Source organism: Stenella coeruleoalba (assembly GCF_951394435.1).
Source record: "Stenella coeruleoalba genome assembly, chromosome: 15".
Classification (NCBI taxonomy): Eukaryota; Metazoa; Chordata; class Mammalia; order Artiodactyla; family Delphinidae; genus Stenella; species Stenella coeruleoalba.
This window is the reverse complement of record NC_137161.1, coordinates 71,818,506-71,834,591: the sequence shown is the minus strand read 5'-3', so window position 1 is coordinate 71,834,591 and position 16,086 is coordinate 71,818,506. Positions and strand designations below refer to the sequence as shown.

At 55.4% G+C, this 16,086-nt stretch overlaps 2 protein-coding genes and 1 long non-coding RNA gene across 6 annotated transcripts; 1 reads left to right on the top strand and 2 right to left on the bottom strand.

Annotated features, from left to right (window-relative positions):
• Positions 1-423: 423 nt before the first annotated feature.
• Positions 424-6,319, bottom strand: GDPD3 (glycerophosphodiester phosphodiesterase domain containing 3). 2 transcript variants are annotated; one of them, XM_079943858.1, is made up of 10 exons: positions 5,922-6,314; positions 5,615-5,657; positions 5,244-5,379; positions 5,106-5,151; positions 4,825-4,943; positions 4,656-4,745; positions 4,203-4,336; positions 2,538-2,597; positions 2,386-2,437; positions 424-622 (listed from the first exon to the last, which is right to left on the bottom strand). In XM_079943858.1, the coding sequence occupies exons 1-10, from the start codon at positions 6,058-6,060 to the stop codon at positions 485-487; spliced, it is 957 nt and encodes a 318-aa protein (XP_079799984.1). In that variant the 5' UTR covers positions 6,061-6,314; the 3' UTR covers positions 424-484. The 2 variants fall into 2 exon arrangements, with proteins under 2 accessions (XP_079799984.1, XP_079799983.1); XM_079943857.1 differs by having other exon boundaries at positions 4,825-5,151; positions 5,922-6,319.
• Positions 6,320-7,085: 766 nt separating this feature from the next.
• Positions 7,086-15,315, top strand: LOC307197685. 2 transcript variants are annotated; one of them, XR_013831477.1, is made up of 5 exons: positions 7,086-7,162; positions 7,424-7,447; positions 10,961-11,072; positions 14,482-14,676; positions 15,090-15,315. It is a non-coding gene; the product is annotated as an uncharacterized lncRNA (long non-coding RNA). The 2 variants fall into 2 exon arrangements; XR_013831478.1 differs by having other exon boundaries at positions 14,482-15,315.
• On the bottom strand, positions 7,156-13,389 carry MAPK3 (mitogen-activated protein kinase 3; the record flags this gene model as incomplete). 2 transcript variants are annotated; one of them, XM_079943851.1, is made up of 9 exons in its annotated part: positions 7,156-7,329; positions 8,185-8,339; positions 8,435-8,544; positions 8,705-8,836; positions 9,222-9,336; positions 9,636-9,752; positions 9,948-10,137; positions 11,967-12,149; positions 13,211-13,389. In XM_079943851.1, the coding sequence occupies 8 exons, from the start codon at positions 13,387-13,389 to the stop codon at positions 8,217-8,219; spliced, it is 1,149 nt and encodes a 382-aa protein (XP_079799977.1). In that variant the 3' UTR covers positions 7,156-7,329; positions 8,185-8,216. The 2 variants fall into 2 exon arrangements, with proteins under 2 accessions (XP_079799977.1, XP_079799978.1); XM_079943852.1 differs by having other exon boundaries at positions 11,967-12,144; positions 13,211-13,312.
• Positions 15,316-16,086: the final 771 nt, after the last annotated feature.

The following is a 16,086-nucleotide window of genomic DNA, read 5'->3' as shown; positions in this document are numbered from 1 at the left end:
ACGAGGGTTGAGGAATTCGAGAAGCTTCTGGAGTGGGACACCTGGTAATGGAAGGTTGGAATGGCTGAGGTAGCAGATGGGCCAGCCATGCCCATCCTCTGAAGCCAGGTGATGTGGCTTACAGGGGAAGGCAAGTCTCTTGCTGTGTGCTTGGGACTCTTAATGTCCTCAGGAGAATGGAACCATTGTCTGTGGCTCTGAAGGGGCAGGGGGCCTTGCAAGGGACATTCCTGAGGAGAGTGGAGGCCAGGTTGGCACAGGGTGTGGCATTACTCTGGGTCTGGAATGTGGTAGAACCAGTGGGTCAGGGTGGTTAGGGCCTCAGACTCTAGCCCTCAGCTGGCCTCTTCTGCCACAAGCTGCCATCTTTGTAGTCAGGATATAACCCCTCACACCTTCCCCGACTCCCCAAGCACAAAGACGTGACTGAAAAGAATACATTTATTGGGGAAGAGAAATAGAGGAGAGGGTGAGCACCTCTGGGTTAGGAGGCCGGGGCAGGTGGTCCATGGTTGTCCAGGTAGCGCCTCAGGGCTGTCGGGTAATCAGTTATGACGCCGGTGGCCCCCAGGCGGAAGGCCACTTCAAAATCTGACTCTTCATTAAGGCACCAAAATACCACCTAGTGGGGAGGGAGGGGCTTGTAGTTTCCCAACAACTTTACCTAGCGGTTCCCCTTGTATCCAGATGCTGGGAGCTCTCCTCCTCTGTGGAGAGCTCCCAGCAGTGCTGTGCTGGAGCTGACGGTCACATTTTCACGAATTTTGAAAACTGGTTATTAAATACAGCCATTATTAAGTATTACATTACATAAACATACAATTCAATAAATTATATTAAAAACAAAGGTAATAAATACTCAAAACTCATCACTTCCTAATTATTTTACCACATTTTACTGTTAGCCATGTTCTGGAGGTTATCTACATCTATCTAATGTATAAGACGGAAATAGTATATAAGGGTGGTATATATACCACACCACACATCTCTTCCCAACTCTGTTCTGTGAATTCATGTTGGTAGCCTGAAATTGGCCAAGGTGGGGGTATATACAGCAGGGAAATTACCTAATGTTCAAATCAAGGGGTTTCTTTCCCCCTGGGACAGCTGGTAGTGGAATGTTTGCCAGCCTGCCTCCCAGCCTGCCTCCCAGCCTGCCTCCCAGCCTGCCCATATCCTGCTGCTCTACATCTTCCCTGCCTTCTGAGTCCTCTCCTGTGGGCACTGAAGTAGGCTGAGCTGGTATTTGTACCCTGGGCTAAGTCACTGGATGGACATCTCAGTTTCTTAATTTCACAAATGAGAGTGATGGTCTATCCTCCCAGTGTTACGAGGAAGACCGTGGAGCAGGAGGCCTGACCTGAAAGAGCTATGTCATCCCCATGCCTTGCTCACCCCAACATCCAATCAGTGGCCGAGTCCGGCCTGTCTGTGACTTAACCCTTCCATCCATCCCTGCTGCTGCCACCTAAGCCTCAGTCCTGTCAGTGGCAGCATCAGGCGCCTAGTGAGACTCTGCTTCCACACTGGCCCCCACAGTCCCTTCTCCACGTGGTGGCCAGAGTGACCCTCACTCGACAAGGCTTAATTGAATCAGGTCTCTCGCCTGCTTAAGGCCCTCAAAAGCTTCCCTCTCCTTTGGGCTGAAGTCCAGGTTCCTTACTGAGGTTCACAGGCTGCCTGCCGCAGCCTCTCCTGCCTTCTCCAGCTCCCCTGGTGCCACTTCCTCCAGACTGCAGCCTGGTGGGACCCCTCTCAGTTTCTCTGCTGGCCTCTTGCTTCTCATGACCTTCCCACATGCTGAGCCTCCTGCTGAGATGCTCTCCCTTTCCCCTCCCTGCCAGCCGGCTCCTCACTGCTTCTAGAAGGCCTTCTCTGACCCCACAGACCACAGCACTCTTCTTCCTCTCTGTCCACTGGCTGCCCCTGCGATGCCTGCTTTTCCTCATCCTCTGCCCCTGATGGTAAGCTCCCTGCTCCTTCCCCGGGACCACAGTGCCTGGAACTGTGTTCTCAACACAGTCAGTTCCCAACAAAGGTTTGCTAATTAAATGACCTGGTCAGAGCTGATGCTCGGTAGGTTGGAGGAGGGTGGGGGTGGCCTGGGCTGGTCTTCCCCTTTTCTGGTCTCTTCCCAGCCCCTCTCATCAGGGATCAGGACAGCTCAATATATCATCATTATCGTAACGGCTAGCCTTTATCAAGCCCTTACTAAGTATCGGCTACATATCCAGAAGAATTAAATATATCATTATCCCCATTTTACAGATGAAGAAACTGAGACTCAGAAGGTGATCTGTCCAAGTGACCCAGCCAGTTAATAAAAGAGCTGTGACTGGAATGTCGTGCTGGGCCCACACTGTGAACAACCCACTTGCTCACCTGCACCCCTCGCTGCTCCAGGTGTTGGATCAGACTTTTCCTCATGATGAGCCTGGTGGGGGGCGGGGTAGCAAAGGCTGTGATGAGAGGGGACTAAGGAGAAGGGCGGGTCTCTGTGGGATCCCTCCACCTAGCCTTCTCGCCCATCTCACCATTTGGAAACCACAGCCGCCAGCTGATTCAGCCCAGAGCAGGAAAATGGGAAGTAGGTCCTGTGGAGAGGTGGTGTCGTGGTCAGCCCCTTGGGTCTCTCTCTGTCACAGGTGGGGTGGGGGTGGTAGTGACCGCCCCCCAACCCGTATAACCCTACTCCCTCCAGAAGAACCTTTGCGGCTGCCCAGAGGAACAAGTCACCCATTGCTCAGTGACTTCCTACTCCGGTATCCTTGACTCCATGCTTTGAGGGTGTGCCCCTCCCCTCACCGTTTTACAGAAGAAACTGAGTCTTGGAGAACTAAAGTGACTTGCCCGAGGTCACACAGCAAATCCATGGAGGGGCCAGGGCCAGGACCCAGCTTGATTCCCAAACTGTATACGCAGCTGGAGGTCCTCCTGGTTAGGCCTGACCAACTTCCTGAGACCAGACAGCATTTTATTCGGTCGGCTACTTGTCCCTAATTGTTCCACTCCAGAGTGACTTTATTTATGTTTTTTTTTTTTTTTTTTTTTTTTTTTTGTTTTTTTAATGATGAATTTTTTGTTGTTGGTGTTATTGTCGTTTTTTGTTTTGTTTGGCTGCGCTGTGAGGCATGCGGCATCTTAGTTCCCTGACCAGGGACTGAACCTGTGCCCCCTGCAGTGGAAGAGTGGAGTCCTAACCACTGGACCTCCAGGGAAGTCCCGGGGTGACCTTAGAGGCTTTCACAGTGTCCCAGGGCAGGCTCTGCTGTGTGACCTTGGGCAAATTACAGAACCTCTCTGAGCCTCAGATTCTCCATGGGGGTCATGATTCCTGTTATCTCCTGAGGGTGCTGCAAGGTAAGGCTCAAATAAATTAAAGGATGTGAAAACACCTTGCAAACCCCGTAAAAAAAGTTAGGTACACCAAGTTTGTAGTATAATGATCTCTTTGTGGCAAGGGATGATGGGGGTTGGCTGGGAGCTTCCCTCAGGACGACAGAGGGGAGCAGAAAGCACTGGGGCCGCCACAGAGGAGGTCTCAGAAGGCAAAGGGAGGGTCCCGGCCTGAGAGCTGGTGAAGTATCCAAATTCCTGATACTTTGCCCAGCTGTTACTTTGTTAATCCTTGTCCCCAAGCAGGAAAATGCTTGCCTTTCTGTTTGAGAATGAGAGTGATGCTGTAATTAATAAATATTTGTCTTCCCACCCAGACTGTAAGCTCGTGAAGGGCCTCTCCCCACCCACATTGGTCTTATTTACTAGTGTAAGTGCACCTGAAACAGAGTAGGCATTCAATAACTCTTTGTTGGATGACTAGATGAACAAATGAACCCTTGTCCTAAAACTCCACCCACATCAACGCACATTTGCATAGGATTTCAGGGGGTTCGTGTCCCCCTTAGTATTCATGAATGCTTGGTGAGACCACTGTCTTCAAAGGACCCCGGATGGGAGATTATCCTTGAGGGTAGCCAGGGAGCTGGGGACACTGGATCTCCTGCTCCACACGGGACCCTGCACAAGGGGGTTTGAAGTGGGGGGTGGTTTTTTTTTAATTTTTTAAGCTTTTAATTTTATATTGCAACATAATTAATTAACAATGTTGTTTTAGTTTCCGGTGTAGGGTGGAGGGGGCTGTTTTTGAGGACAGAAGTCTGGGGGAGAATGAGGAAGGGAGACGGGGACCCTGTAGGTACCTGTTGATGATGGTGGGCAGGAAAGAGATGAGGAACCTCTCAGGGATCGAGATGAAGGGCAGCAGCCCCAGGTAATAGAGCAGCAGCACCCAGAATCCTCGGCTTATTGTGAAGGCGGTGGGCATCTCAGGGTTCTGGAAGCCAAGGGGAAGTGAGAAAGGGGATCAGTCTGCTCCTGTGGGAGCGGAGAGGAGGCTTGGGCTGCACAGTTTTCAACATTCAGGAAACCCTACTACCTGCAGGATCAAAGCCACATCTTGGCCCAGCGTTCCAAGCCCAGAGCCCGCTTCTGTCCCTCTGGCATGCCTTTGCTCACACACCTTCCCCACCTCCCCCGCTCTCCAAATCCCACCCCTGGAAACCCTGCTCAGGGCTCCTGCAGAACCCCCAGACCCCTCTGGCCTAAGCCCGTTTGGGAGGGGCAGTGGGCACAGGGAGGGGTAAGGGACTCACAGCGGCCTTGCACTTCTTCATGACTGAGCTCTTCTCCGAGGCCCAGATGGTGATTTCATCGCGTTCATAGTGCCTCACCAGGCCCGCTATCTGGGAGGGGGAGGAGGTGATGGGGAGTCAGGCCTCCATCCAGCCCTGGGCCCTCGCCCACCCCTGCCCACAGCACCACCTTGCGAATGAGCTCTTCATTTTGCTCTTTGACCTCCACGCTTATGGGCATCCGCGGAAAGCTCCGGAACACGTCCTCCAGACGCACCATGTGCCTGTCTGACCCGTGTGCAAAGTGGCCTGAGGGGTTGTGGGAAGAAGGATCAGAGAAGGATTGCTGGGGTGGGGGGCTGCAAGCCCGGGGGGAGGGCGTGGGTCCCAAAGGGGAAAAGAGGGCAGGAGGTTGAGGCTGTGACCCCACTCCAGCTGGCTCAGCCCGGCGCTGACAGCCCACACGCTCACCCGGTGAGAAGTAAACCTCCAGCTCTTCCTTGTAGAGGGGCAGCTCCTATAGGGAGAGCAGGGAGCATGTCACCAGGAGTCACGCGTGGAGGCACGGTGGTTCTCTGGGCACGGTTGGGGTGCTGGGGCAAGGCCCACCTCAAAGTCCAGGCTGCCCACATCCCTATTCACGCCTGACTGGCGGGACAGGCTCTTGTCGTGTGACACCACCACCACGCCATCCCGAGTCAGCTGGCAGTCGAGCTCCAGGAGGTCGGCTCTCTGGGCCACGGCGCTATGGGAGCGAAGGTCAGTGAGTGGCCGAGGGATGGGGGATGCGCCAGACAGCAGGGCGGTGGGGATGTTTAGGGGAACGTGAGGCAGTTCTGGCCGGATGTGCAGGCTGTGCCCTGCACGACTCCAGGGGGCTCCAGTCACCCAGAGCAGGAAGTGAACGGCGCCCCTTAGCATCACGCCTCGCGTAGCTGGCACAACCTTACCCGGAAGCTTGGCCAGGCAGGTGGACTCACTTTTCCATGGCCTCCATGGTGTTCTCCAGGCGCTCTCCAGATCCTGTGTGGGGCATCCAGGGTGGGTTCCTGCGGCCCGGCCCCGCCCCCTGCCTCATCAGCCCCAGGCAGGCCGGGTTGAGCAGCCTCTTCTTCCCTGTTCCACATCCTGCCCTGCCACCCGGCTCTCCGCCCACCTCGAACTCTGCCCTCCTTTAACATCCTGCCCTTTGGACCTACCCCTCTCTGCTGTCCACCCTGGCACCTGCCTTGCTATCCTCACTCCATCCTCAGAAGCTCCCACCCCGTCTACCCCAGCCCAGCTCACCTCCCCGGTGGGCCCCCAGGCGGGGACAGAAGGCTGAAACCCACGGCGTATGCAGCAGGCGAGGTCGGCGCAGGAAGAAGATGGAGAGCATGACATAGCTGCTCAGGGCGGGCAGGGTGTAGTACAGCAGAGAGCTCATGGTCGCGCTGCTGCTTCAGGCCCTGGCTGCCGCAAGCTGAGCCATTCCCGATGGGCTGTGTTGCCTCGCTGAATGCCTGGCTGATGTAGGCTGGCTCCGCCACCAGCTGCCACCACACCCCTTGGGACCTGCTGAGCCTGCTTCTGGCCTGAGGCCAGACTGCAGGGCTCAGCTGGGGTTGGGGTAGAGGCAGGAGTAGAGGCCAGGCAGCTCTGGCCCGCGTACCCCCAGGCCCTTCACACACCCCAGAATGCCTCTCTCTGTGGCCACACTGGGGAATCAAGTCCCCTCCGCCCCCCACCAGCTCTGCTACAACACTCCCCCTTCCCACTGGTATGTGCGCCCAGGGTATGTAACATGCCACCCCTTGCCATTTCCAGAGAAGCCGGGGGTGTATAGTGTGTCCCTGAGTCACTCCAGAATCACCCCCAGCCAGATAAGACAGGAAGCCATTAGGGTGGGGACAGAATAGTGACTAAGGGGGAGACTGACCCCACTCCGTCTAGGAGTCTGGAACTCCTTACACCCCCAGCCTCAACCCTGGCCAGCGGGGGAGCCAAAGGCCGCCGCTCCAGGTAAAGCCACAGGTGGGAAGCAGCGGGGCTGGAGACTCAGTCCTCAAAGCAGCAAGGATCATGGTCAGGGCATCGGCGAACACAGACAGAGCCAGGGCCATCCATAGACACACCTCTATATTTATATATTAGACACAGGCACGGGGTGGGCAGGGGCACTGGGCTCTCCACGTGCCCCCGCCTCCACTTCTGTTCACCCACACACAGAAGCAGCGGGGACGTTAGATGTGGCAGCTTTGTGGGGGAGGGTTTAGGTCTGCTCCTCAGGGACACTAGTCCTTGAGCCTTAGGAATGTTCCTTCGGGGAAAATGGGGTGGGGTTTTAATGGGCTGAGTGGGGCAGGGCTGGCCCTGAGTCCCCACTCAAGTGTCCTCCATGTCCCTCCCCCACTGCCCCTCAGTAGGTCCCGGGGCAGCCAGAGCCCTTGAATTCCAGAACTACCAGAGACTGGGAGAGCCGGGCAGACGGTGGCAGAACAGCAGAGGGGAATTTGCTTTGGGGCCACCTGAGCCCCTCGGGTCCTCAGGTGAGGGGGGAGGGCGCGTTGGCCTGCCTGAAGCAGGATGCCTGAGCAAAGCAAAGGGAGGTGGCCAGGCCTGCCCTCTGCCTCGACCTGGGCTGTTGGGGTCTGGGCTGGGCACAGAGTCCATTTTCTAACAGTCCGGCAGGGGAGGGGCAGGCAGGAGGCAGGGCCTAAACAAAAAGGCAGGCAGGAAAGGAACCATTAGCACACGTGAGCGGACCTGCCAGAGCCCCGACCTCCACTTCCCTCATTTCGTCCTCACAGCCTGGCCTCTACTCCTGCCTTACGGTGAGTGTGATGCGGCTGGGTTTCCTTATCTGTGAATGCGGATGACATTAGTACCCATTTCAAGGTACTGCTATAAGGACTAAGTGAGTTAATCCATGCAAATCTCTTACAACAATGCTGGGTGCTCGGGAGGTGTTCGCTCTCATTATCAGGACTGTGTCCAGGAAACTGAGCTGCAGAAAGGTGAGGTGTCTTGCACAATATCACACAGCCCTTATGGAGTATCAGAGGCGGGCTTTGAACCCAGGTGTGTGTGCCTTGCTGCTATCAGGCCACAGCTGGCCAGAGACAGAGAGGAAACTAGAGGAGGAACAGAGAGCAGTGTGGGTGGCGGTAGCCCCAGCCGGGTCCCCCAAAGGTATGGGAACTGCTGACCTGGACACCAGGTGTGAAAAAGCCTGGCATGTGGGTCAGGCCGGATGCTGCCGGCTCCTCCCAAAGCAATTACTGCCCCACCTGCCTCTCTGCCCATCCTGGGGGAGCCAAAGCCTGGCTCTGTTCCTCAGATGGGTGAGAGGGGGCCCTCAGTGACCTGGGGCTGGAGTGTGCAGGGTGTTGACAGTTGGGAGACATGTGGGGCTGGGCGACCACGGGTCTGCGGCTGAGGCAGGCTCTGGCCCTTCTGTTGCCACCGTACACGTGGCTCAGGGACGTGAGCAAGCTTGTGACTGCGTGGAGGCACGCTGGGCACCCTGGTCTCAGGGGGAATCTGTGCGTGGGTGGTGGGGAGCACTCACCAGGCCCCAGGGAGCAGAGGCATCTGTCCAGGTTAGGGGGCCTCCAGCACCCCAGGCTGGAAACGGGCTGTCTCCTGGAAGATGAGCTCCTTCAGCCGCTCCTTGGGCAGATCATCCAGCTCCATGTCGAAGGTGAAAGGTTCCTCGGCCACTGGCTGGGTGGCAAAGAAGTGGGGAGGCTCAGGACAGGGGCTGAGGGATGCCCACCCATCCACCTACCTGCCAGCCCTGCTGCTGGTGGCTGGCCCACCTCATCTGTTGGGTCGTAGTACTGCTCCAGGTAGGGGTGAGCCAGTGCTTCTTCCACTGTGATCCGTTTGTTAGGGTTAAAGGTCAACATCCGGTCCAGCAGGTCAAGAGCTAGGGAAGCGCAGGTGTCAGGGGTCAAAAGGAAGGTCAGAGGAGCTCCCAGAAGCATTGCTTTTCTTCTCTGTGTCCAGAGGCCCAGGTAGCTACTGGGCCCATGTACCTTCTTCTACACCCGGTTTTTATCACACACCAGCCCCCAAGTCTCTCTCACCTTTGGGGTCCGACTTGGGAAAAAGCTTGGCCCAGGCCACCTTGGTCTTGGAGGGTAGAGACTGTAGGTAGTTTCGGGCCTTCATGTTGATGATACAATTCAGGTCCTCCTGGGAGGGGGAGCCCAGGATACCTGTAGGTAAAGCAGGTGACTTGGTGAGCAATCTCTCCCTTCTGGGAACAGAAGGCGCCAGGAACAAGAGCCTCCACCAACCTGCTCCAGGCCACCAGCCAGTACTATGGTGGTGAAGAGCAAGGGGTCTGGATTCGGGCAGCCCTAGGTTCAAATCCAGGCCCTAGCACTTCCTAAGCATGGGGTGTATGGAGCCTTACTGTCCCATCTACCAAATGGGGACGGTATCTATACCCCAGTGAACTGCTGTGAAATGCTGGAGGGGCCCCACACATGGTCGTCCCCCTGACCTGACTCCCACAGACTCACTGGCCCTGACCCTAAAGAAATCTCACCTCCGATAAGTGAAATCTCCCTCCCACTCAGCTGGCCAGTCCCCCCTCACCCAGAATGTGGTTGAGCTGGTCCAGGTAGTGCTTGCCCGGGAAGATGGGCCGGTTGGAGAGCATCTCAGCCAGAATGCAGCCCACAGACCAGATGTCGATGGACTTGGTGTAGCCCTGGGGAGGAGGAGGAAGTGGTGGGCTCCTGGGCCAGCCTCAACCTGTTGTTGAGCCAACCCTGATGTTTGCGCCTGCCCACAACCCCCGACCTAGGTTCAACACCAGCCAGGGAGGCAGAGGGCAGAGGCCCAGAGGAGCTAATCCACAGTGTCTTTCCAGAGCCCAAGGACCAGCATAATGTGACAAGGCCTGGGGGGAGACTTCCTGCATCACGGGGATCACTGCCTGGCTTAGAGGAGGCTCCAGGGCTTTGTGGGACACAGCCCCTTCCCTTCACGGGTGGGTGGCCCCCCTACCTTGGAGTTAAGCATGATCTCTGGGGCCCGGTACCAGCGTGTAGCCACGTATTCCGTCAGAAAGCCAGTGTGGTCGTGCTCAGGATCGGCAATCCGGGCAAGACCAAAATCACAGATCTGGAAGGCAAGCCAGGCTACTGAGCTTGGTGCTCAAGGCCTCCTGGGCCCAAGTAATCATATCACCGCGTCTCTGCCCATGCTGTTCCCTTTGCTTGCGAAACTCTCCCACCTATGGGGTGGGGGGGTGGGTACTGGGCACCTGCAAGCCTGAGACCCCAGGGGTAGGAGGAGACCGGCCCTCAACGCTCTGACCTTCAGGTCGCAGGTGGTGTTGATGAGCAGGTTGGAGGGCTTTAAATCCCGGTGGAGCACGTTGGCGGAATGGATATACTTGAGGCCCCGCAGGATTTGGTAGAGGAAGTAGCAGATGTGGTCGTTGCTCAGCTGCTGGCTTTTAAGCAACTTGTACAGGTCTGTCTCCATCAGGTCTTGCACAATGTAGCTGAGGTTGGTGCCAGAGACCCCCCAGATGGGGGCAGCGAGAGGCACTTGGTTAAGAAGAAGAGCCTTTGGTCAACAGGCTTCATATCCCTCCAGCTGATGCCCCTGGGACTCAACAGATCTGCCAACTCATATCATGAGCTGGGCAAGGCCCATACTTAGCAGTCGGGCTCAAGGCCTCTGCCGGATCTCAGCCAGGGACCCTGACCAAAGCACTTCAGTTCTGTGGCCTCAGTTTCCCTACTGGGAGAATAGGGCTACTCAACTGTGGGAAGCAGGAGAATGTCCCATTTAAGAGCAGTAACTCTGGAGTTCACCTGCCAGTGTCTGAATCCCCACTGCCCTGCTCATTGGCTTTGTGGCCTCAACCTGTCTGCACCTCTACTTCCTCATCTGTAAAGTAAGGGGAAAAAATTGTTCTCTAGAAAGTGGTTGTGAAGATTAGCAGAGAGATGACCCATGCAGAGCAGCCAGCCCAGTGCCTGGCATGTTGTAAGTGCTCGGCGAACATGAACTAGTACTGCTGTTATAAAAGCCTGAGCCGCATGGCTCTTGAGAAGGTTAAATGAGATAATGTATGAACACCATCTGGCATGCAATAAATGTTTGCTTAAAAATAAATGCCTGCGTTATGGGAATGGTTTGTGCAAGACGATGAGGAGAAACTCCCCATTGCACGCTCCCACTCAGGGTGCTTGGCCATACATCCAAAGACAGAGGAGTAAATGTCCTTTTATATTCTAAGATAAAAAGACTACACATAAATAAACAAATAAATGTCATGTGCTTTGTTTCTAGAAGACTAAATTAGGGCTGTCTTTCAGAATCAGCCTCCAAAGGGCCTTCTGAGAACACCTGGACCAACCCTGCTGTTTTAAAGATGAGGAGGCCCGACACGATGCAGTGACCTGGTTAAGGTCACACGGCAAGCTGGGGGTGAGTGTGGAGATTTCCTGCCCTCGGTTTGTGGTGGAAGCTGCAAACGGTGCGATACTAATCCTCACTCTTGGGTGGAGGACTGGAACTGGCTGGGGTGGGTGGGGCAGGGGAGAGGTGATGGGCGTTATAAGCTGCTCACTGAGCCAGGCAGGAAGTGGACAACAAACTAGGAAAGCAATATGGGGGGAGGGCAGCAAAGGCAAGGCTGTCCCTCCCGGGGCAAGGTGCAAGTCCACAGGGGATTGGGGTGGGGCTCTGAGTGGGAAGTCCCAGAGAGAGGACAGGTTCTCATCTGGGGGAGAGGAGGAGGTAGCAACAGAAGCACTTGATTTTATTGAGGCTTTCTGAGTCTCAGTTGCTTCATCTTTGAAATGGAGCTGATGAGACCCATCTTATAGGGCAGTTGGGAGTTAGAATAAGAAATGTCAAAGCACTCGGCTTGCACTGCACCAGACTCATAGTAGCCCCTCCAAAAAGGGCAGTTTTCTTCCTTCCTGCCTTCCTTCCAGTCTGAGGACCCAGAGGAGAAAGAATCACCGTCTGTTAAACAAAAAAACTGACTGTGGGCAGAGGCTGGATCTCATCAGAGAACTGCAGATGTCAGAAGACAAAGCTCCCATAGAGACCATCTTGCCCAGCCCCCTACTGAGGCAGAACTCAGAGAACAGACTTGCCCAGGGCCATACTGCCTGGTTGCAGCAGGCCAGGACTCATCTGAGGCCTCCCCGTCGTCCTCTTACACTCTGTGGCCTCTTTGCTGCTGGAAAGTTTCTTTTACTGGGTTTGTTTTGGAGGGTGGTAGGGAAGAAGGGAACAGAAAACAAGCCAACAGTCACCCAGCCCAGCTCTGAGGCTGTGCCTGGCCAGCCATCTGGCCAAGGTGAAGGATACACATCCCTCATGGCTTCCAGGGTGGGTGCCCGCAGAATGTCTCGGATGCCGATGACGTTCTCGTGGCGGAAGCGCAGCAAGATCTGGATCTCTCGCAACGTACGCTGGCAGTAGGTCTGATGCTCAAAGGGGCTGATTTTCTTGATGGCCACTCGAGTCTTGCGCACGTGGTCGTAAGCTGAGCTGAGAGGGCCAGAGATGTTGTTGGCATGGCCTTACGAAAGGGGGAGTCCAGGCCCGGTGGCCCCACCCAGGTCTTGGCAGGGAGGGGAGGGAGCAGGAGAGGCTCTGGCCAGTCATAAACAATGCTGGTTCCTTCCTGCTGTGAAGGCCTGGGATCTCCAGGGAGAAAGCTGGGGACCAGCCAGGCAGCCCTTCAGTGACTTCACAAACAGAGGAAGAGACTGACCGATCACTGACTTCCCCTCTCCTCAACCCTTTCCATTCTAGTTGCCCTGACCCCTCATCCTCCCCTTCCCAGGATGGGCTCCCTCAACCCAAGGCAGGTCCAGGGGTTGGGAGGTGTGGAGGACGTACAGTGAGGTAAATACAGTGAGAAGGAGGGAATCAGAGGAGGGACTGGAGAGAAGGAGTAGGCAGGGCAGGGGTGGGTGTCAGGGGGAGGTTCCTGGGCAGCAGAGTTATTCCCAGATGAACAAAGGCCCAGAGCACCCAGTGGGGCTGGGAGAACTCACAGACCCCTCCCAAAAGTTGCAGGAAGGCATTCCTGGACCCCTCATTGCTCACTGGGTCCCTGGCCCCAGGCCCAAAGCCCCACCCCACCCTGCCTAGCCCTGAGCTCTGCTCTTTTCTCCCAAACTCCTTGACCAGCCTCACTGAGGGGGGGTTCCAAGGCATCCTCTCCCCAGTGAAGGGTCCTTCACTCCTTCTTCACTAAGGATATTACCTCCCCAAGAAGACTTATTCTCTTCTCCTCACCCCGTGTCTATAGGGTCCCCAAGGCCCCCACAGCTTCCCCACATATACTCAGATGCCCCTCCCTTTATTACAGAATGGTGGGTTCAAAGCTCCCAAGCCCCCTCTCCTTAGATTTTACGCAGCGCCCCCTCCCCCAGAAAGCACTCAAAGGCCCTCTCCCTGGGACGCTCCCCAGCCTCCTGAAGCCTCAGCTTCTTCAGGATGCTAAGAGTCCCCAAGGCCCAGAGAGCTCTCAGCAACCCTCCCTGCCCCCTCCCTCGGAGCCCCCTCCCCAAAGACGCCCCCGCCCCCAGAACGCCCCTCACCTGACCATGCCATACGCGCCCTCGCCGATGTACTGCAGCTGCGTGTAGCGCGGGCCCACGTCGAACGGCTGCCCCTTTACTATCTCTACTTCCCCCGGGACCCCCGGGCCGACCCCGTCAGTTCCCCGGGGCTCCCCGCCCCCGCCCCCCTGAGCCGCCGCCGCCGCCGCCGCCGCCATCTCCACTCCTCCCCTCCCGCCCGCCCGCCTGCCTCCCCCCGGCGGCCCCGCCCGAGGCCCCGCCCCTTCCCGCCCGCCCTGTCACCCGCGGAGCCTTGCGCTCCAGGCCCCGCCCCTGCCCGTCCCCGTCACGTGACCCACCACCCCGCGCCCCGCTTAAGGAACCTGGTCCTTGGCACCTGTCGGCTCCGTCTACTCCAGTCAACCTTAGAAGCTCCCCAGGACCATCTTGAGACTGTCCAGACCCTCCCCCCGAATGCAGACCAGTAGGGCCGCCCGATGACCTCACCCAGAGCCACCCAGCAAATGAGTGCTGGACCGGGGACCAAGACAGGGCCACGTGGCCCCGCTGCCCCCGCCAGCCCCACTCAGCCGGAGGAGTGGCCCGGGCCTCGAGATGGAACCTTAAGGGAACCCTCACCAGCCCTCTGGAGTTTGGCCTCCCGGAGCCAGGCCCGATGCTAAGTGATCCAATGCGTATTTCACAGTGGCGGTGGGAGATGGATGCCTCACAGATGTGGCGTGCTTTTCACAGATGAGGAAACTGAAACCTGAGCTGGACAAGGTGACTTGAGAGCTGGAAAACCCAGGCTTCCAGACTCCCAGCGTAATGGCTTTCAGAAGGAGGCCTATCTGAGTGGGCTAGGGACCTGGCCTCAGCAACCAGGCTGTGCCTGTATCCTGAGGACAGATACTCCCAGCCTATCCTTACATGGAGAGCAGGGGAGAGGTGAGAGAGCTGCGTTGACTGGGTTTGGTGAAAATATACTATTAGGTTTTTCTGAAAAACAGCAAGATAGCTAACGTTTTTGTTGTAGTTGGGTTTGGCAATCCTGTCAAGAGCGTCATCTTTTGATTCTGTACTAGACTTTACACAGTACTTGGTCCACTTCAGTTTCTTCATTAGGACAACCCCACAATGCAGATGTCATCTGCTTTTCTGAGCTGGATGAGCAGGAGCCATGTCTGTCTTGTTCATCGCTGTATCCCCCACCCCTACACTCAAACTCAGACCCTCAGAAAATTTTTTTTTTTTTTTTTTTTTTTTTGCAATACGCGGGCCTCTCACTGTTGTGGCCTCTTCCGTTGCAGAGTACAGGCTCCCGATGCGCAGGCTCAGCGGCCATGGCTCACGGGCCCAGCCACTCCGCGGCATGTGGAATCTTCCCGGACCGGGGCACGAACCACTGCGCCACCGGGGAAGCCCCTCCTCAGAAATTTTTGAATGGATGAATCGACTCTTACAGAATGGGAAACCTGAGAGTTGGGGAGCTGAGACTCAACATGGTATCTTCTGACACATAAGTAGATGCTCTTTTTCATTTCATTCTGTCTCCTGGAATCATGGTCCGTTAAAACTGAAGAGAGGGCCCTCAGAGACCATCCAGTCCATCTCCCTCACTTCACAGTGAAAATGTGAGCTGGGACCTTCACAGAAACACACCTCCTAGGCTTAAGTAATGTTCTTGTCTTCCTTAGAAGCTGAGAGTAGGTCCTTGTATGCATTAAAGATCAAGAGACAAAATGGAACTGTAATTATGATTCTGAAATTACTCATAATTAGATCTATGGTGAGGCTCTAATTCAGATTGAGACCAAGTTGCTGGTTCCCAATAACCCACAAGTCAGTGAAGGTTCAAGAGGTGCTAATTAGGACTTCCCTGGTGGCGCAGTGGTTAAGAATCTGCCTGCCAATGCAGGGGACACTGTTCGAGCCCTGATCTGGGAAGATCCCACATTGCCGCGGAGCAACTAAGTCCATGTACCACAGCTACTGAAGTCCGTGCGCCACAGCTACTGAAGCCTGCACGCCTAGAGCACATGATCCGCAACAGGAGAACCACCGCAATGAGACGCCCGCGCACCGCAACGAAGAATAGCCCCCGCTCGCCGCACGGAGAGAAAGCCTGCGCGCAGCAACGAAGACCCAACACAGCCAAAAATAAATCAATAATTAATTTTAAAAACAAGAGGTGCTAATTAGATCCTTTTTTTTTTTTTTTTTAGTTATTCATTTGATAAGCTATTGAATGGTACTGTGTGCAAAGCTCTGAGCTAGGCACTAGGGCTGATAAAAGATTACTGTATAGTGTGAATTAGTGGTGAAGAGCAAGAGCTTTCTGGTGTCAGATTGCCTGGATTAGAATCCCATTTTTGCCACTTGCTGTGTTATCCTGGACAGATTACACACTGGCCTCTCTACTCATCGAATTTCTAATCTTAAAAAGAAATGTTAGGACTTCCCTAGTGGCACAGTGGTTAAGAATCCTCCTGCCAAAAGCAATTATACTCCAATAAAGATTTAAGAAAAAAAGAAAAGAATCCGCCTGCCAATGCAGGGGACGTGGGTTCGAGCCCTGGTCCTCCAGGAAGATCCCACACGCCATGGAGCAACTAAGCCCATGCGCCAAAACTACTGAGCCTGCGCTCTAGGGCCCTCGAGCCGCAACTACTGAGCCTGTGTGCCACAACTACTGAAGCCAGCACGCCTAGAGCCCGTGCTCCGCAACAAGAGAAGCCACTGCAATGAGAACCCCGCGCACTGCAACGAAGAGGAGCCCCGTGGCAACTAGAGAAAACCCATGCGCAGCAACAAAGAACCAACGCAGCCAAAAAAATAAATAAATAAATAAAATTAATTAATTAATTAAAAAAAGATGCACATACAGAAATCAATTTAATACAGGATAGATGGAT